At 34.7% G+C, this 21,666-nt stretch overlaps 3 protein-coding genes and 1 non-coding gene across 7 annotated transcripts; 3 read left to right on the top strand and 1 right to left on the bottom strand.

Moving 5' to 3' along the window:
- The first annotated feature begins 236 nt into the window (after nt 1-236).
- LOC133318118 (protein ALP1-like) lies at nt 237-3,881 on the top strand. 3 transcript variants are annotated; one of them, XM_061520074.1, is made up of 5 exons: nt 237-560; nt 662-698; nt 2,704-3,237; nt 3,338-3,563; nt 3,666-3,881. In XM_061520074.1, the coding sequence occupies exons 3-5, from the start codon at nt 2,707-2,709 to the stop codon at nt 3,866-3,868; spliced, it is 960 nt and encodes a 319-aa protein (XP_061376058.1). In that variant the 5' UTR covers nt 237-560; nt 662-698; nt 2,704-2,706; the 3' UTR covers nt 3,869-3,881. The 3 variants fall into 3 exon arrangements, with proteins under 3 accessions (XP_061376058.1, XP_061376055.1, XP_061376056.1); XM_061520071.1 differs by having other exon boundaries at nt 237-554; nt 662-3,237; XM_061520072.1 differs by having other exon boundaries at nt 662-3,237.
- Nucleotides 3,882-3,968: 87 nt separating this feature from the next.
- Nucleotides 3,969-5,660, top strand: LOC133318117 (uncharacterized). 2 transcript variants are annotated; one of them, XM_061520069.1, is made up of 3 exons: nt 3,969-4,108; nt 4,349-4,693; nt 4,818-5,660. In XM_061520069.1, the coding sequence occupies exons 1-3, from the start codon at nt 4,049-4,051 to the stop codon at nt 5,415-5,417; spliced, it is 1,005 nt and encodes a 334-aa protein (XP_061376053.1). In that variant the 5' UTR covers nt 3,969-4,048; the 3' UTR covers nt 5,418-5,660. The 2 variants fall into 2 exon arrangements, with proteins under 2 accessions (XP_061376053.1, XP_061376054.1); XM_061520070.1 differs by having other exon boundaries at nt 4,029-4,148.
- A 13,100-nt stretch (nt 5,661-18,760) lies between these two features.
- Nucleotides 18,761-18,866, bottom strand: LOC133318122 (small nucleolar RNA R71). The gene has a single exon (XR_009752429.1). It is a non-coding gene; the product is annotated as a small nucleolar RNA R71 (small nucleolar RNA).
- Nucleotides 18,867-18,921: 55 nt separating this feature from the next.
- Nucleotides 18,922-21,493, top strand: LOC133318120 (uncharacterized; the record flags this gene model as incomplete). Its single annotated transcript, XM_061520075.1, has 5 exons — nt 18,922-19,485; nt 19,579-19,866; nt 20,038-20,354; nt 20,487-20,800; nt 21,422-21,493. Coding segments are annotated over exons 1-5 (1,555 nt in total), but the record flags the coding sequence as incomplete, so codon positions are not given.
- Between the last annotated feature and the right edge of the window lie 173 nt (nt 21,494-21,666).

The following is a 21,666-nucleotide window of genomic DNA, read 5'->3' as shown; positions in this document are numbered from 1 at the left end:
AAGCTTACCTCTCAAGCTAATAATCCCATGTCAAGAGTCCACAACAGCCCAAGGTCACCAAACAACACAATCACATTCTGTTTATGCCAAAAATAATCATTAATTTTCATAGCCCAAAGTTTCACTAAGGGGGCGTTTGGTACGTGGGTATGTTTTTTATGGCCAGGAAAGTTAAAGTGGCATTCTTTAAATACTATGTTTGGTACATAGAAACCCAAAATTACGGTCGACAACTTGTATTCCTGGTATTTGCTATAACACATAAGAATCAGGATTTAGAATGCAATTGAAAATGTGGAATTTTGAGGAATCCAGCTTCGTTGGAAAATGAAACATGAAAAAGTGGAAAAATTTCAGACAAATCTGCCCTTCATCATATCGTGGCCTAGGTTGTGTGTGCTGATGAAACATATCCATTATATAGACATGAAGCAGAAGCTTATCCTGTGATACAGAAAGGGAGTTGCCTGAAACTTGGCTACCGGAGTTAGTCTTGGACGTTCGTCGGTGTGTTTGACGCGGATTGTAGTACTCTTTCTCGGGTCCTCTAACTGGTAAAGGTTAATTTTCCTTCCACTGTTTGTCCTCTCTTCACTTATCCTCTCTCTTTCACGATAATCTTTGGTAGCAAAATTGATTATCTGTACGTTTTCTTTTTCAGAACAAGAAGACGTTTTTTGCGTTCGAACAGTAACAAGGTTCGTATGTTATTTTTCTCTCTAATTTTTTCCCCATTTTGCAGTTGAATAAATAATATATCCTACCTTCTCTATTAGTCATAGTTGTTTTAATTTCTTTTGCTTTTTCTTTTTCCCCTTCTGTCAATTACACCGACAATCTCTTGCTTCTTATTAAAAGGTTTCGTCTGGTTACTACTAGTAGGCAAGCTTACAGCAACCCCTTGCTTGAACTCGACTCTATTTTTTGTTGTCATTATCCTGCTTGTCTGTAATTTACCAAGTACATTTTGCGTGTGTGTTCAACGAATAGTGAAATAGATGCATCGTTTTAGTGTTCTTGTTCATATTTTATGAAACTTGATTTGTTGGTTGATAGTTGGTTTTCTCCTCTCTCTTCCCCACTCCTCGCCTTTGTTTTCCTTTTCAGATTTTATGTTAGAAATAATATATGTACGTCTTTCTTTCAGCATACACATTTTTTAAAAGGTATAAGAGTTATTTTCGATGATTACCCTTGATGCAGTACCATTGGCTCCCAATTCATCCCCTGACCCAAGACACTAGTCAGCATTTTGGCCTTTCTGGTCCTTTTGTTTGTTTTGTTAGAGGAAGGCATGCCCTCAATTAAGGAAGATTACTAATCAAAATGAAATGCTTATGGTTAGAATAAATATTACCTACGAACAAAAAAAAAATACTTACACATACTTTTGAATTATAATTGAACAGGACTTCTCCTGTATTTTGGGATGAAGACTTTTTCTTCTTCCCTTTATAATTTGATCTCTGTATTTTATATTGTATTGTAAATCTTATGCAAACATATGAAAATAGTTATATTTTTTTGTCTAATTATCATGATGCATTCAAATTTTGGTGACGAGGGATCAATCTTAATCTTCTTTATAAAGTCAAAGTACAGTGTCTAATAAATAGGGGCATGACTTTTGAAACTTGTTCATTCATTTTATTTTTTATTTTTTTTGACTACTGTTTATGGGAGAAAATTAGGTGTGCATGTGCATACGAGTCTAGATTACTTTAAATCGTTGATGGTATTCTGAAGTATTAGCTCACTTTATATCATAATTACTTTTATTTGGTTAGTTCTTCCATCATTGATATCTTTTTGTTTATTTTATCGTATTTTCTTTCCTTATTAATCATGATTTTACTTCGATTTTATTCACTTTTTGAAAAGTTGTATAGTTTTGTTGTTGATTAGTTGTTTCAATTCTATCATCATGTCTACATACTTGCCGGAATTTTCTTTCTTTTACTTTTCCTTTCATCTAAATTTTTCATACACTTTAAAATTAATGGCCCAATGTTTTGACATTTGATGAGAACAAGGAGTCACGAACTCCCTTGAGATATTAAGCACTTATCTTCGATCCCACTTAGGACTTGTCAATGTGTTTCCTCTCTTAATCAATTCAAATAAAATGTATATTGAAACCCAATTCTGTTTGCGTATTTTCTTTGATTACAAATAACCAACCGAAAATCATTTTGTAAAGAACTATGTGGATTTAACATTCTGGTTTGCAGGGATGCTATAGGACAAGGTTGTCTTATTTTTTTAGTACTGTGTGTAGGGAGGAACAGTGTAAGTAGGTGAATTTCATTGATTTATTTACTTGCCAAACTGCGATAATCAATTATATTATTTGGTGTTCGACCCACCAATGCAGGATTATTAGAATCTGCATTTTTGTTTTGCTTATTATCATGTTTGACTCTAAAATCCATTGGCCATAAAGGCTGAGAAATCTGTCAATCTGTTTGTCCCTTTGATCATGCAGTCCATGTTGGTAGGTTCATTGATAAACTATCAACATCAAATCTGGTTCCAGAATTGTATGTTACTCATGTTTGATGTAAATTTTTTTAAACCAAATTGTAGGAAAATAGTGATTTCTGTGCAACGAATTAGTAACTTGGTTTTCGGTTCTATCTTTGTTTCCATTTAGTGCAATTGTAGAAAAAATATTAAATATTAATTTATTTTTTTTCGTGTTAGATTATGGCAACGAACAATGTAATGGAGTGCAACGAAATTGTTGTTCTTATTAATTATTTCGAGAGTTTGAATCGATTCACTTTGATCTTGATCACTATATGTGGTTTGCTATTATCCAATTATGCTATAAAAAATAGTAATTCGAATAGATTTAGATGGGATTGTTATAAAAGGGCGAGAATGAGGGAAATCAATGTCCATAGAATTGTTTACATTAGTGACACAGCTTGTATTGAGAATACAAGGATGGATAAAAGGAGCTTTCATAATTTGTGTGATTTACTTAAAACTGTGGGAATGCTTGCACCGACTGGGCACATGGGAGTGGAAGAGCTTGTTGCAATGTTTCTTCACATTTTGGCTCATGATGTTAAGAATCAGATAATTAAAAGACAATTCTTGAGGTCTGGTGAAACCATAAGCAGACAGTTCTTGAAGGTGTTGCAAGCTGTGTTACGTTGTCATGTGGTTTTACTCAAACGTCCTGAGCCAGTCCCTGCAAATTCAAGTGATGAGAAGTGGAAATGGTTTAAGGTAACATATTAGGGTTCAATGAAGTTAATTTCATACGCATGACAACACAGGATCAAAATATCTGTGACTTGATAACTATTTTATGTTTTTCCAAATTAAGAATTGTCTAGGAGCTCTTGATGGGACACATATCAAGATTAATCCCCTACTATCTGATAAACCTAGATATCGGACTAGGAAGGGTGATATTGCAACAAATGTGTTAGGAGTTTGCTCTCAAGATTGTCAATTCATTTACGTATTGCCTGGATGGGAGGGATCAGCTGCAGATTCAAGGGTCCTCAGAGATGCTATATCTCGTCCCAACGGTTTAAGGGTGCCTAAAGGTATTTTCATGATGTTTGATTCTTTTATAAATCTTTGGCATATATATAAAAGCTAGGAGTTATATTATAATAGTTTATAAATTGTTGTTTAATTTTGTGTAGGTTTTTGTTATTTGGCTGATGCTGGTTACATGAACGGGGAAGGATTCCTTACACCGTATAGAGGCCAAAGATATCATCTGAGTGAGTGGAGACAAGGGGCACAACCAACAACACCTAGAGAATTTTATAACATGAAACACTCCTCTGCTAGGAATGTCATAGAAAGATGTTTTGGGTTGCTGAAAGGGCGGTGGGCCATATGAGATCAAAGTCTTTTTATCCGGTCAAAACACAATGCAAGATTATAATTGCATGTTGCTTGCTGCATAACCATATAAGAAGAGAAATGTCTGTTGACCCTTTAGAAGATCATGCAGTGGACAACCAATTGGGCGAACATCACTTGGCAGATAATGATATGATCACTCATGTAGAGGCTCCTAATGCATGGACACGCTGGAGGGATGATTTGGCGCAGGAGATGTTTAAGACGTGGAGGACACGTGTGTGATGCAAATCTTTATGTTATGTTCATTGTCATGGGTAGTTTATTTCTATTGTCAGTGTTGATGATATTAAACCTTTCATTTTCGTTAGACATGTAATGAAACCTATAACACAACTTACATTACTATCTGTTATTGTAATTTGATATTTTGTTTGATATTTTCATTTGAATTAAACACTAACTTTGTCATATGATTTTTTTTTCATACCATATTTCATTTTGTTGTATTCAATAGATGGCTGAAGCAAGTCAACCTTTGAGGAAGCGAGTAAACCACACTTGGACAAATGAAGAAGACAAAGTACTTGTAGATTGTCTCCTTGAAATTGGTCAAAATTGGAAGGGAGACAATGGATTCAAGCCTGGATTTGCAATTCATCTAGAGAAGATGATTCATGATAGGATTCCCGGATGTGCATTGAAATCTACCCCGCACATCACATCCAGAATTAAATTGTTAAAAAGGCATTACAATGCCATCTGCGAAATGATCAGCCTGACTGGTGGAAGCGGTTTCGACTGGAATGATAAGCACAAAATGATTGATGTGGATAGGCAAATATATGATGATTGGGTGAAGGTGAATTGTATTGATCCATTGTGTCATCAATTATATAGTTTTATTGTATTACAGTTTGTATGCACTAGTGCAATTACCATAATTTAATACATGATTACTAATTGCCTATATCCTCATTTGGCAGACCCATCCAAATGCAAAAGGGCTCTACAAAAAGCCTTTTCCTTACTTTGATATGTTAGCACCAATATTTGGTAAGGATATGGCAACTGGTCAAGATGCTGTAGGTCCAGAAGATGCTGCCCAAGATGTAGACAAAGAAGCTGCCATTAATGATAAGTGTGGGTCAATTGCAGATGATATGTATGACCAAATGGACGACTATACCCAAACACCGTTTTTTAATCCAATTCCTGAAGATCCAACTGAAGAGGGTATGGCACATTCTCCTGTGTCTGTTTCTGTTGCAAAAAAAGGAAAGAAAAGAGGCAGAAGCGAGGATCCAGTTATTTTAGTGGTGGCTGATGCAATGAAGGACCTTACTCAGAGTTATCGAGAGGGGAATGAAGTTATGAAGGAAATGGTTAAGAATCAAGGTGAAGAAAGGGCTTTAAGGATGACAATCATTGAAGAGATAAAAAAGTTGGAAGATTTAACATTGCCTCAAATTGTTAAGGTTGCTATGCTTATGGGGAAGGACAACAATATAACAAATATTTTCATGCAAGGTGGCAAAGAGGAAAGACAGTTGGTCGTGGAATCATTATTGGACAATTCTCAGTAAATGATGGTGATGAAGTATTTTTTTGTTAAGCTTTGGGTATATATCGCTGTTAATGATCCCATGGAGATTATTTTGCTAACTACTTGTAAGTGGAAGTTTACATGAAAGATGTTAATATTTTGGGAAGCCACCGTGGATGTATTAATATTTTGGGTAACCACCGTGGATGTATATGGCTGTCCATATGTTTATGTTTTAGTCTTTTTGCAATTAATGCTATACTTAATGGTATTTTATGGATGTTCAACTAATTGTCATTGATGAATGACCACATTATGTATATTTGCTTCACCTTAGCTGAGATGTATGTATTTTAGCAATGGGAATCAGCATAAGGTAAAGTTTTACTAACATTTTGTATTTGATAAGGTAAGTTTTGCATAGTTAATTTAGAGCATTATATTTGGTCATTTGTTTCATAATTCATTTCATTAATGTTTGATTAATCTGCGTATTTGATTACCTTGCCATAAGAGATGTAGGCAAACCTGGAATGTCTGGTATTGGATGCTATGACCAACTAAAAGTCAGGAGGATATATTCACTTTTTAAGTCTTAAATCATATATTAATTGCATTTAACAGTTGGCATAACTTGTATATTTTGGCTTCTACCTTTTCCCTTCTGTTTCAGTTCTCAATTTTATTGATCCTATTGTTTGGTTGTTATCTTTGTGGTTGTATAACAGGTGCTCTGCAACTCTTAAACCTCAGAGTTTGTATCCTTAACACAACTCTTAAGGGTGGTTGTGTTTGCTGGCATGTATGTATGCTTATCACAAATTTGGACTATTATCTAGTACATTCTGCACCATAAATAGAATAATGAAACAAAAACATTTTCTGACCTGTCATCTATAACAAGGAATCAGGTCTATATTACTTCTCTATTTTCTCTTTGTCATACCAAATACATAATGAAGATGTTCTTTTACTTTAATGAAGTAATGCACATTCAGACAAGCTCACCGAAAGTCATTATTCACTTTTTAGTATTCCTATTTAAACTCCCTCCATGTTCGCACGTGAAGTCCATGACTAATGCTAGCATAAATCTGATGGAAATATCTCATTGGGGCTTTGCTCGAGTTTACAACTCTTGTTTATTTAAAAGAATATTATTAACTTAAAGTCTGTTTGTATTATATGATTAACGTATATCATATTTATTTAAAGTCTTTTTACAGGATGGAAAATAATTATGGGATGCCATCAGCATGTGCAGTATGCAAGCATCAAAGGTCAAAATGCAGTGAAAAATGTATTTTGGCACCTTATTTTCCACCAAACAAAAGCCATGATTTCCACGCTGTGCATAAGGTTTTCGGTGTTAGCAACATAACACTAACTTGGTAAGGAATGCTAAAGAAGAAGATCGAAGAAGGGTTGTTGATTCATTGATATGGGAAGCATGTTTACAGAGGAATGCTATAGAGGAATGCTTGTCCTCGATCCAGTTATTTTGACAGTAGAAATGTTTACAAAATTGTTAAATTTTTTTGATTTTCTATATAATACAGGATTGTCATTTTTACCATTGTAAATGTTGATTCCCCCAGATTGTTATAAAGAGTACAGAGGAATGTTTGTACTTCAACAAAGTCAATTACATTGTGTTGGTTTAATTTTCAATTTTTGGCAGCCACAAAAATGCTCTAACTTACTGAATTTCATTATTGCCATTCTAATAACTAAAAGTCAGGTTATTTTCATTACAGAAATACTCTTATTATAGGTTAATAAAAAAAAACCTTTTCATGAGTACCTACATCCATCGTGCACAACACCGTTTGGTTTATTCTTCGTCACACAATTATATTGTTAGAAATTATATATGTCTGTCACCAACTTAATTGAATGGTAACTAGTGTAACAAATTCCATTATCTATCCATTTGGTATATCAACTGTACAAGAAAACATCGGTTTTTTATAAAAATGAAATGCTACATCAAAGGGTTCCACATCATTAAGGTTCTCTAAATTTACAACTCTACATACAATCACAGATTGTTAATCCACAATAACTAACACTAGACCATTATATTCCAACTGAACAAACGCTGTTTCATAGCATATAAAACAATCCCTAATATCACTACATTACAACTGAACAACATACCATATATGACAATCCCTAATATCATTACAAGTACTATTACCAAAACAACTAATATTTTAGTCAAATTATCATTTATTTTACAATAACGACATCTGGGTTCATCAAACCATTCAAAGAAGCCACACTCCTGACTTGTTCTGAAATTACGACATCCGTAAAACTCTCTTCCTGGATTCCTCGGCGTCCGAGACTTACGCAGCACAGCTGTCACTCCACAGTAGCATGTCTTCAGCCTCAATGACGATAAACACGACGAATGCCTGGAAATTACACTTTCACTCCCACCTATGCCAGACTGATCTCCACCTGTCCTACCTTCAATTAAAGTTCTTTTACCTACGGGATCACTTCATAAATCAAGTTATGATGAACCCTTATACATACCGGTCAATTTCCTATACCCCAATCCCCAACAAGGTGTAACATATGACCATTTAGATAATCAAATATTGGAGAGTACAACATGTTTGTGAAATTTTCTAATATGGGAAAATAATCATGTTAATATCAAGTTTTGAAATTGTATTTTGCTAACTACCATAGACTAGCGGTGATCATCCAAGATGCAAGAAAGGTTTGCATGCATGGGTTAGGATTGGCAGCAAGATAAAGGAATTAAAGACAGTGAATAAAACCCTAAAAAGTTATATCTTCCAACAACAAAAAAGATAAACGGAACCAGGTACAAAAACATGCCCATAATGACATGGTAATGAGTCTTTTAATTTGAAGAATACAGTGGTGGAAAATACACAAATTTCATTTCATCCAATTGAAACAATGAAACTCAATCCACAATCAAAGAAAGCAGTCATCTTTTGAGACCTTGAAATGAGCAAAGCATCCCCGGAGGTGAAGATTGCAGAACCAACAATTTAAAAAAAAAAAAAACTCAAACCTGTTCCTTTACCAATTAAAAAAAACAAATTTTTTCCTACCAATTTATTCTTTGAATAAAAGGTCTTAGACCAACAAGAAAGGGAAACCGTATACAAAATAAGAAACTTGGAATAGGTCCAACCAAACAACACGTTTTACTTGACAAGATCCAAAATTTCACGCCGCTTACCAACGAATGGTTTGCACCTCCAATATGATTTCGAGTACGATAATGGATCCAAGCTTGTGTGGGTGTTGACGGACCGACAGCGAGAGAGTTGAGGCTAACAACCACCGTGTCGGAGAGCTGGTCGCCGAGTAAGAACGCAGGACGTGCAGACAGAAAAAGGACGACGAAACGCCAAAAGGACGATGAAACACAAAACCAATATCTGTAAATCGGAGAGATAGTAGATGATAAAGTCTGATATGATGAAAGAGACGAAATGAGGCTGGATATTTTAAAACGTCAACCGAAGGTTAATTGTGTAAATTCGTTGAAATTCCCAGCAATTTTTTACTATTAACAAAACATAGTATTTCAAAAATTAGTACGAAATTCCAAGCAATATTTTCATCAACCAAACAATTTTTTCTAACATTTCTGATCAAATTATTTTCTCACTATATTCCTTGAAATCACGATTCCTGGATGCATTTAAATTTCTCCTGTACCAAACGCCCCCTAAGTGTTTAAGGCTTTCCAACTTGTTTTAGGTGATTTTAGGCTTAATCTGCAGGAGGTATTCGAATACTCATCGATGAGTATTCGAATACATTCCCTACAGTATTCGAATACCACAAGGTATCCGGATATTATCACTATGGTATCTGAATACTTTTCTTCCCAGAAAAGTATCCCAATACTCCTTCATGAGTATTCGACTACCTGCTGATGAGTATTCGAATACTGATCAGACAGAATGCAGAAACTCGTGCATTTTCTGCATAAGTCTCATTTTAAAAGTTCTTCCACGATTTGGAGTCCAATAACTCCACAAACAGAAGTTCATTAATGTATTTTAAGCATAGTTTATCAACCTTTAACTTGAATGCTCAAAGTTTCACTCTTTAATCACTCAAACAAGCTCAAACCATGGAATTTCAAAAAGAGTGATCATGGTTTACCTCAAGGTTCAAGAACTCAAAAAAAGGGGCTGACTTGGAGCTTCCCACACAGCTCCACAACACTGACTTCACAAAGCCATGAATTTGACACACACAAGCTTGGTCTTTTTCCTTCAAAGGTAGCTTCTTGAAGCACCAAGTGCCAAGAAAATGGCTCTCCAACCCAACAACCAAAGATATCAGCCTCACACACTCAATACAGTGGCTGAACAACTCAGAATATGGTGTCTCTTTACCTCCCAAGGTTTGCCCACAAGTTTCTACAAGGCTAGAGAAGAAGGATCCATCATAAAAGTGGTGTCTTGAGGGATTTCTATGGAGAAAGATGAAGGTGGAAAGGTGGAGGAAGGTGGCAGCAACCAAATAGCACCAGAAACTCACGTAGGAAATGTTAGAATCTGACCTAGGGCTTTGTGCCCTTTAGCATTTATAAGTCCACTTAATTAATCCCACTGTATTAGAACTAATCGTTCCACTAATCATTTTAATCTAAAACTTCAGATTCTGAACCTAGCCATTTTTCTAGGATTTGTCATATTTTTATTATAATTTTCGCAGCACTTTGCCGGTACGCATTTTTACGTAGCCGGTATAAGTCCTGATGTCAGTTCTCATTATTTCGACTTCAAACTTGATATCCCAGTCCTAAATATTATTCTAGGAATATATACATACTCTTTATAATTTTCCGGGATACTTCATTGGTACACACTTATACCGTGAAGCAGAACTGGTATCTGCACTTTTCGTTAGAAAAACGACTTTCAGCATTATTAAGTCCTTATAATAATTATTTAAGTCTTACCATATTTATTCAAGGTCAATTATGGAATTATTCTTTAATTTCATAATTAAGTTATTTAAATTCCTAAATTAACGGTGCGGACTCTTACACTTGTAGTAAGAGAAACACTCATTCCAAAAGGCCTAGTACTATTCATCTAGAGAGAGAAAGTTAGGATTTTGAGAAATTGATTGGTGGAAAAGAAAGCTTGGTGTTCAAGGAAGTTATTCAAGGTATTACATCTAAATTTTGATAGTTGTAAGTTATTTTATTAAGTGTTTTATGATGGGTTAGGGTTTGATAATATCATGATTAATTGATGTTGTTTCATGTGGTTTTAATTGGTTTTGTGGTTAGTTGTTAAATCTATGTAAAACTATGCATAAAAAGGATTAAAAACAAGCTTGTGGGATTAGTAATTTTTCAAGAAACCAATCGGCCATATAGTGTTAAATATGGTACACCATGTGTTTGTAATAATGTCAAAGTGAAATTGAAGTCATGGTATGATTGGATTTAAGATTCAAGTGGTGGAAAAATCAAACGAAGTGAAAATGATGCATGAACTTGGTTATTTGTCAATTTGGGGCTGTCATTATAGAAAAATCATATATGAAGATATAGGACTCCAAATGAAGTGTGGTTTGTTTCAAATTAAAGTTACATATGTCTACTATAAATTATCAAAAATTCAGATCAATAGGAGTTGAAATGGAATTTTCGTGAATTAAATGGAACAGAATGTCAATACTGAAAAAAGATGTGTGCATTTCGGTCATATAAAATTAATTGTGCAAATCAAGTGTTTAATTCATGGGCTATGTAAAACAATGATCCTTAAGACATTTAATAATGATTGGTCAGTATTAGAACCAAAGAAAATGTATGAAATCCTATTTGGTTCTTGTATGTAGGTTTGGTTATATTAGAGTTTTGTAGTTAAGGTGGTGAGTAATAAGTAATAAATCTTGAAAACATTGGAAAATTGTCTATGACTTGTGTGGTGACATGAATTGGTATTAATTATAATTTGATGGTACATAGGTTGAAGAACAAGTTTTAGAAGCATTGGATTAATTCTTGTGGTTCAAGTAAGCATTGGATTTGAGCTTCTACAGGTAAGCTCTTGGTTTAGGAATTTTCTCTTCATTGTTGTTCCACCATAGTCCAGTACGGATTATGGTTTAGATGTGTGTATGATTGATAGTGAGATATTTGGTATATGTGCATACATGTTCATTCATGAACATTCATATAGACAAGTATATTGATGTTATGATGTGATGTATTATAATTCAAGCAGATAAGTATGCAAGATGTTGTGTTGTGTTAATTTATTAAACAAGAAGTACAAATGCTTCCGTGTCATTATTAGTGGAAAGTACAAATCTTTCATATTATCATCAGGAAGGGAAGTATAGATCTTCCGTATTATCATCAGGCAGGGAAGTATAAATCTTCCGTATTATCAGCAGGCAGGGAAGTACAAATGCTTCCGTATTATTATAAGTGGAGAAGTATAATTCTTCTGTATTAATTCAGTGAGATAAATTGATAGGATTGCATGTTGTATTATATGTTTTATATCTGACCTTTCATGTAGAAAGTGAACTCATGGGTGGAGACTACTCCATAAACCCAGAGTCTTATTGGGATTCATTTCTCACCCCGTCATGGGACTGTAATTTAAATCACAGGTACATCAGCAGCAGGAGAACCTTGAAAGGGAAAAGGACCAATCCAGTGAGGATAGAAGACTCAACAAGAATGGACACTTAGTTGTTTTGAATGTCTTTGTAGACATGTTTTGCTAGTGCATGAAGTATATGATCATGCATTTTGATAGGCATGTGTTTGCCTATAAGTATTTGTATATTATAGATACATGACCTCTATGTTTATGTTTTGTACACGGTAGATGTAATCAGAATGGCACTGAGCCATATTTCAGTTTCTGTACATTGGATATGGAATTATTTGTTATCAGGTACAAGGTTAAATATTGGGATATAATCCTTAGTTGTCCAGTTTACAGTCGTTATGCTGTCCGCTAGACTATATACGGAACAATATAAGTTATCATATTCGTATAGTCATTGGTCATTGATTATGATCACATGGAATTTAATTTGAAATTCTGTACAAGTATGAGATTGTACAGTTTATTGAAACAAGGCATATAGAATAGATATAGCAAAGTGTAGGAATGGATTAAAAGGAAAAGTTGCATTGTGAAATTACATTGATAAATTGCGAAAAAAATTAGTAAGTCTTCCGCTACTGTAATGAGGTTCGTTGCATCTTTTATACCATTAGTAAGTTAACAATCCAATTATTAAATTGGGGTATTACAATTTCAGTCTTTAGAGATACCTGAATGAAATAAGATAGCATTTCCATGGATTTTGTGCTTGGGTTGCCTAGTGTAACACCCCATTTTCCAAACAAGATATTACACCTTTAATGGTACAAAGTAATCAAAATAAACAAAGCTGCAGAAGACTTCCTGTAGATATCACAATAGTTATCTTAAAACTACGTGACAATTAAAACTTTTCCTATATTCCTTTACTGTTCTCAATTTGCAAATTAATAAATCTTACTTTAAATCCTATAGAATTCTGTTCAAAGAAATACAGATAGCATAATTTCTGTAAATTGGACAAAACCAAATATCACATCACCTAAAAATTCAGAACTATCCATAACACAACATGAATATATCCAACATGTCAACCACTTAACTTAGTTTGTCACATAACTCCAACACACAACATATGTTTCCATCCTACATATATACTAGTAGCATACCGCACATCCGTTGTTGCAACTATTCCATACTCTGATTTAAGATACAAAACATAATCTACATATACAAGGAACACCACATGCTCATTTCACAAACCACAAAGATAACAGTAATAGATACACAACACATCCAAAACATCTAGATGACACATGCGTCTTGCTGTGTCTGCTGACCTTCTTACTCATATTCCTTTTTCTTTGAAGAACTTCTGCTTGAAGATGAAACTGAAAAATGTCCCACGGGGTTAAATTGATAATCCTAGTAAACTAAATGTTTATAGAATGTTCTCTCATTCTCAAGCTCACTTCCTACATAATTGGTCAGTGTACACAGAACAACAGAAACACATACATTTCATGCAACTTCTTACAAACAAATTCATTTATTTATTATCTTTCAGTCCGTCACACACAATTATTACACAATCTTATTGTTGTTACTTATTAATTTAAGCGATACAATTTTAAAAACATATAAAATACAAGATTCTACCTACAGACAATCGTTCAATAAATTACTTATATCACTTTATTATTTTAAGTTATCAAATACCACAACTCTTACATAAACTTTTACGGTATTTAATGCTACGATTCTAACATAAGCTTTCATTTTCTCCTACTAACTTGATACTCTCAGATATTATTTCCAAGTATCATAGCATCCACAATATATTAATTTATCTCATATATCAAAATACAATAGAACGTATAAACGTACAGAATCACACAAACAACAGAACGTCAAAAGAGTTTACAACATAGTTAATCAAACAAACAGCAGAAACTCAACAAAATCAGTAAACGTATTTTATTAAACAAGCAACAGAAAATAAACAGAATCAGTAAACATAATTAATTAAAAAACAACATAGAATAAGCAGAAATAGTAAACGTAATTAATTTATACAAACAACAAAAAATACAGAATCAATAAACATTGTTAATTTAAACAAACAGCAAAAATCACAGAAACAATAAAAATGATTAATTAAACAAACATCAGAGAATAAGCAGAAACAGTAATCATAATTTAATCAACATACAAACACACCAAATAATTATCAGACAAAACAGCACACAGAATATAAATACAATTATCTATGCTTTCACTTTATAGAATAGTCGTAACCACTCAATTACCAAGTGTCTTCACAATAACTTAGAATTTATTCCACCAGAGCCACTCATTGCTTGAATGTACTCCACTTGTACGACCATATTCTTTACTGGCCTCGTACTGGAATTCCACTTATAATATATATATATATATATATATATATATATATATATATATATATATATATATAATTCTCCTTTACAGAATCATATCATCATTTACCATTTCATCATCAGCATAAAGCTTTATTTCAGTAAGCACACATATTTTTTAATTTACCAATTCCTTACACCTACTGTAACAAAATTACAATACACACATTTTCCAACACTTTCATTTTACAGACATAATTAATTCGTCTTTAACATCATGCAAGTCATACAATTTTACCAATGTACCAGTTAGCAGTACCTCACACAACAAAATCACATTTTTATTAAATCCACAGAACATCAGATTTATTAACATTAAACTTATTCTTTAATTATAAACAGCATACTTCACACACTATATTTTAGTTATATGCATACTACCATTCTAGTACCCAACCATAGTATTACAGATATAACCATTATCCTACCGGGTACTGGTAGAACAATAAGCTAGAAGAAAACTCCTTAAACATAGAGCTTACCTGGCAAGCTCCACAACACTGAATCTTCATACAGTCACTCCTGAGTCAAATATATTCTCACAATAAAATACTATTAATCACTTGATTAACATCACTTGCAATCAATAACTCAAACCTAGACATCATTAATTGAACTAGGTGATACCCACACTTTATTTACATAATTCTGCTTGAATTAAAACAACCATCAAGATCATTTACTTGTGATGGCCGAATATTGACCCCGCAAGCATAATTACAAATACAAGATTTTCATTCTTTATTCTTTGTCCACTACACCATTTAATTCAAGTAGTCATTCCTTTAAGAACTTACCAACTTTCAACATTATTAATTCCATTGGTATTCATCTTTACTTAAAACCCCTTAATTCATCTTGATATTCAACATTTTTTTTTGGGTATGAACCTGGAGGTATCCCCATTCAACCTCCTCTAGTCACCTTGTCTCGAAATACAGCCCCAAATGCTACTTCCTCATTAGTACAGAGGGTGCATTGAGATTTGCCACCGAAGGAAGGATGAGACTAATCCCCCAATCGAGGCGAGGGACTATTCCTCTAGCCCCCAAAGATTTTCCAAGAATTTGCTTGAGCTAGGGTTTGAATCCCTGAACTAAGCAAACCCTTGGGAGCTCAATTGCCAGTTGAGCTACCTTTGGGGGTTGATATTCAACATTATTAATTAAGTAGTGAGTCAAAAATTTTCCTCCCGTTTAATTCATCATGGTCGAATTTACACTTAAGAATTTCTTAAGTTTAAATCTTTTTTCTTTTAGAATCAATTCCATCCACCTACACACTTGTTTAAGGAATTCTTTGAATACTTTAAATATCATATCATTCAACTTCAAAGTTTATTTATTATACACGGCCATATAAACATAAGTGTAGGTTTTAAATCTTTCTATTAATATGATTTTAAATCCAACAACCTCAAGCTTGTACTTAACCATAATTATTCATGATTTCATATAGTGTATAATTTAACAACAAAATTTACCTCTTGTACATGCTTTGGCCGAAACTATACATGTACATTTTTCATGATTTTATTCCACCAAGCTTGCATTCTTTTAATTCCAAGTATTAAACTCACATCCTTGATCATGATTTCACATGTTCTTCAAATTAATTAATTCACACACTATACGGAACCTATTTGGCCGAAGCCTTGTATGTGTTCCAACACATAATTTTCTTTTTACTTGCACATAAATCTTTTACTTAAAACTTTTACAACTCACCAAAGATCATTACTTCTTTAATACTTCAATTTAAATTCATAATACATTATTTTATATTAATTCAAGATTAAACCCTAATTAGGATTTCAAGTTGTTTTCTTGAATTTTTTTTAATTAAACTTATTAATTTAAGCTTGCTTCAAACAATCTTACTTTTAAAACATCCATTCACACAAAAGACTAAAAATTATCTTCATCTTTTTAAGACTCAAAGTAGAGAAAACAAAGAAAATATCTTGGAAATAAATCCATGTAACTCAAGTATTTTACCTTGAATATCTTCTATATTAGCACCAAAACCACATCCACTCTTTAAGCTCTTGAAAGCTTCGACTTACACCACAAGAACCACACTCCTTCAAGACTTTAAGGAGACCAAAACAACACTCAAAACAGCCTCACTTAACAAACCATTCACATGTACATGATCATAAGTTCTTAATCATCAACTTTTGTGTAGAAAACTAGAGTAAAAAATGTCTAGATCATAAACTATGGCTTGGTGATATGCGCTCAGCATATAAGGAAATCTAAGCCAAAAAGAGAAAGAATGTGATTAAATCTTAAGCAAAAAGGGCAATAATCACTGTTGATCTGTCAAATTCTTAATCAGAGATTACATACTGATTTTATGTTGATTTCGTAGGAAAAATAGACAAATTGGAGCTAAAAAGGGAAAAGCTAAACTGAAGGCCCATGCTCACAGCGTGGGTACGACGCTCAAAGCATGAAAGAAGCTTTTCAGCCAGAGGCATCCACACTACTAGCGTGGGATTCACGCTAGTGGCGCCAGAGGTCCAAAAACAGGCAGAAGCTACCATGCTACTAGCGTGGGATTGACGCTAGTAGCGCCAGACTTTTCACAAACCCACGCTTGAAGCGTGGCAACCACGCTAGTTGCGTGGAGCTCCAGGATTCTTCACAAGAACTCCCACGCTCACAATGTGGGAACCACGCTAGTGGCGTGGGAGGTGCGTCAATCAGCATTAAATCTGTTTTAAATCAGAGACAAATCACACTGAGATTACGACAAGGATTCAATCAAGATTCTCCACTAAGTCAAAGACTCTATAAATAGAGACTCAGACCTCAAGAGAAAAAGACACTTTTGCACAGAAGAAATTGTGAGCGACAGGAATCGGAGCAAGCTTTCGGTGACTGAAGATCAAGATTTCTTCTTCCATTCTTTCTGGTTATTTCTAGTTTTTATGAATTCTTTTGAATATTTTGTTTTGTCAGACATGAATATGTCTGGCTAGTCTTTTATATTGTGGTAAGGGTCACAACCCTTGATGTGAACCCCTTGTATTTTGATTAAGTTTATGGTTAATTATTCAATTGAATTTATTTTACTCTGTTCTTCATCCCATAATTCTTTTAGAATTCGCGACTCTATTAGGATTGCGAGGGTTAGGGTTCGCAATAGGGATATTGGGATTCTAATTCCTGACAAAGGGTAAAATAACAGTTCATGTATGCACTAGGGATAGGCTATATGAACTGCAAATGTGAAAATTCACTGGGCTTAAAGATTAACTTGAAAAGGGATTTCTAAGGGATTAGGATTCCAATAGGGTTAACAAGGTTAAGATCACTAAGGGATTAGGGCTTAACTAATTAATTATAGATGGTGAATTGTTTGATCAATTGGGTAATTAAACATAAATATTAATCATTATTACAAGGTGGGGATCGGAAAGGTGTTGGCGTCCTTTACTGCAATAGTTTTCTTACAATATTTTCTCAAATCTCAACCCCTTTTGCTTTAAGTTTTCAACTTCTCTTGAAATTTTCATAAATTATTGAATAACTCACAATTGTTACAAACACCATTACTTTCAAATCAACTCTTGTTCTTCCATTCTTAAAAGGAACAATTAATTGATATTCGACCCAATCCCTGTGGAGACGATACTTTTCTTATCACTTTATTACTTGGAACGATCGGTGCACTTGCCGATTTTTCGCAACAAGTTTTTGGCGCCGTTGCCGGGGATTGGCGTATCTTATATCAATTGATTTTGATTTTAAGATTGGATTTTTTATTTTTATTTTTAAATTTTTTGTTATATTTGGAACAATTGCTACTAATCTCTTTTCTAAGTTGTATACGAGGTAAAGAACCCGAGTTTCCACTTGATTTAGAGATCACAAAAACAGAGAAGAAAAACAGAAAATTTGCTCGGAAGAAGCTTGCATTCAACGAGTTAGATATTCTGCTAGAAGAAGATAAAATGGCAAACAACAATGATGCTGATAATCCACTCATGGACACTATTATGACTCCATTATTCAACAGACCCAATGCGAGCATTGTCCATCCTGAAGTGGGCAACAATCATTGGGAGCTCAAGTCTGATAATATTCAACTGGTGGAGAGAGCTCAGTTTGGTGGAGAGGATGATGAAGACCCTCATAGATTCATAAACAGATTCCTGATGATATGTGATTCTACAAAACATCCTCAAGTGTCTAATGATGCAGTCCGGCTGAGACTATTTCCTTTTGGTCTTAAAGGAAAGGCTCTTAGTTGGTTGGAAAGACAGCCTGCAGCAAGCATCTCAACCTGGGATGATTTATCACAGAATTTCTTTGCTCAGTTCTTCTCGATGGAGAAGTATAACCAGATGGTGAATGATATCACCAATTTCACTCAATCAGAGGGTGAATCAATGTGTGAAGCATGGAACCGGTTCAAGGACTTGATGAGAAGGTGTCCTCAGTATAACTTGACTGCTGGTAGTCAGGTTAGAATCTTTTTCAATGGTTGCAAACCGGAGATTCGGATGGTGCTAAATGGTGCAGCAGGGGGCACTATTAAAACTCTAAGAGCAAATGAGACTCTTGAGTTGATTGAGAGGATGCCTGCCAACGAAAACCAAGCGCTGTCATCCAAGCCTAAAAGAGGTATCCTTAAACTGGAAGGCAATGATGTTGTGATGGCTGAAAACAATTTGTTATCTCAGCAGGTAGCAAACTTGACATCACGGCTTGATAAGATGCAATTTTCTAGCGTCCAAGCTAAAGCAGCTTCAGTTATTTGTGAATACTGCAAGGAAAGCCATGATTCTAATGAATTTCCTACCTTACTGTCTGATGATCCTCCTCAACAGGTGCAAGTAAATGGTATTTGGTATGACCAAAGACCTTTGCCACAAAATGTTCCAAGAACTCAGAATTATCCTTCTGGGAATAATAACTTCCAAAGGAGGGTGCAAGGTACTGGTCTTGATTTCAAGTCCAATAACTATTTGCAGCCACCGTCAGTTCAACCGAAGGAACCTTCTGAGTTAGAAAAGCTAGTGGGACAAATGGCCCAACATTCCAATGATTTTATGGAAGAGACTCGGGCAAACACTAGAAACACATAAGCTTCCATCAGAAATTTGGAGAGTTAGATAGGCCAGTTGTCTAGAAAGTTGGCTGAAAGATCTCAAGGACAGTTCCCAAGTGATACAATTGTGAATCCAAAGGAGGACTGCAAGTCTATTGTAACTAGGAGTGGAATTGTGATCACTCCTCAAGAAAAGCCAAAATCGGTTCAGCCAAAGAAAGTTAATGAGCCAACAACTGAGCTGGAACATGAGAAAGAAGTACAAGCACCTATCAGTGAGCAAGAAGAAGCAAAGGAGAAAGCTGTTGAAGCTCCAAAGCAACCGATGGATTTTTCTCGCTTTGAGAAACCTCCATATCCTATGAAGCTCAAACAGCAAGCACAAAAGCAACAGTATGTTAGGTTTTTAGATATGTTTAAAAAATTGCATATTAATATTCCATTTGCTGAAGCTCTTGCTAACATGCCTAACTATGCTTAATTTATGAAAGATTTATTGTCTAGAAAGCATAAGTTGCCGGATTGTGAGACAGTAGCACTTACTGAAGAGTGCAGTGCCATCATACAGAAGAAGTTCCCACCAAAGCTTCAAGATCCTGGGAGTTTTAACATCCCAATTGCGGTGGGCAACACTAATGTTGGCCGGGCACTACGTGATCTCGGAGCAAGCATCAACTTGATGCCATTGTCAATATACAAGTCATTGGGAATTACTGAGTTGAAGCCAACCATGGTCTCTCTTCAGCTTGCTTACCGTTCTTTCAGGAGACCTAATGGAATCATAGAAGATGTTCTTGTTAAAGTTGACAAGTTCATCTTCTCGGCTGATTTCATCGTGCTAGACATGGAGGAAGAGAGTGAAATGCCCCTTCTGTTGGGTAGACCGTTCTTGGCCACAGCTCGAGCTATGATTGATGTAGAACAAGGAAAGCTCGAGTTAAGAATGAATGATGAGAAAATCACTATCAATGTTTTCGATGCTATGAAGAACTCATCTGACCACAGTGATTGCTTCAGACTTGATGTGGTTGAGGAAGCAGTCAAAGAGGTGGTTATGGAAGAGAAAAGTGAGCTTCAAGAGCTTGAAGAAGAGTTGAAGGCTCTAGATGAAGCTGCTCCAGAAGAAGAGCGAGCAACTGTCTTTGAGGTACTAGAAAAGAAAGAAGACGACTCAGCTACATTGGTACCAAAAGTGGAATTAAAAGAGTTACCTGAAACTCTTAAGTATGCTTTCTTTGGAGACAAAGAACAATATCCTGTTATCATCAATAAGGAAGTCCATCAGCAGTATAAAGAAAGCAAGCCAAAGGTTAAGATGGAAAAGCCCAAGGGTAAAGAAAAGCATGTGAAGACTAAGTTCAAAGTTCCTGAGAACCCTCATCCTTATCCACATGCATATGATCATAAAAGGAAACAATACTGGATCAAGAAGATTGGGTCATCAATGGTAGCATGCTTCCAACCACCATAAATCAAAAAGGGTACGTCAGGCTCGTGACGTTAAACAAGCGCTAATTGGGAGGCAACCCAATAGTTATTTTTCTGTTTTTATTTTATTTATTTTATTTTCTTAGGATAGTTTAATTTTTAAAAAGTCAAGTAAATGGTGAATTAGTGACCATATGAAAAAAAATTTAAATCTGGGAATTGGCGCTGTCAGCGCCAATTTGGCGCTAGTAGCGCCACAAGACCAAAAGAGACAGTGAGTTCCACGCTCACAGCGTGGTAACCACGCCATCAGCGTGGAAATCACGAAGTACTCGCGCCAATAGCGTGAAACCCACGCTGTGAGCGCCAGTTCACTTCACCATGACATTTACTTTGGCATTTTATTTTGCTGTTTTGAGTACTTTGTTGGTTTATATGGTTGGATTATTTCTCCTTATGCAGTACATTTTCATGATTATTCTGTGTTTACTGTTTAACAAGTGTATGTGTGTTCCATCTGGCAGAATTAGCCCTTCGACTAGTATACTTTGTTGCTGAAGACATCAACATTCTAAATCTGGGAATTGTCGCATGCTGTATGCGAGACTTGCTAAATACTGCAGAACTACACCACGGAAAGGACGTCTAAACAAAAAATTTTCTGAAAAAAGGGAGATATTTTAACCTTCAATTTTTTTGCTGTTTTAGTTAGATTCAATTTTTAAAGAAAAAGAGAATTTTTTTAGAGAATTCCTAAACAAGCAGTCTC

The sequence above is a fragment of the Gastrolobium bilobum genome, unplaced genomic scaffold (assembly GCF_033153095.1).
Source record: "Gastrolobium bilobum isolate Gb01-03AN ecotype WA unplaced genomic scaffold, APGP_CSIRO_Gbil_v1 utg102439, whole genome shotgun sequence".
In the NCBI taxonomy this organism is placed as follows: Eukaryota; Viridiplantae; Streptophyta; class Magnoliopsida; order Fabales; family Fabaceae; genus Gastrolobium; species Gastrolobium bilobum.
This window is presented reverse-complemented; position numbering and strand designations above follow the sequence as displayed.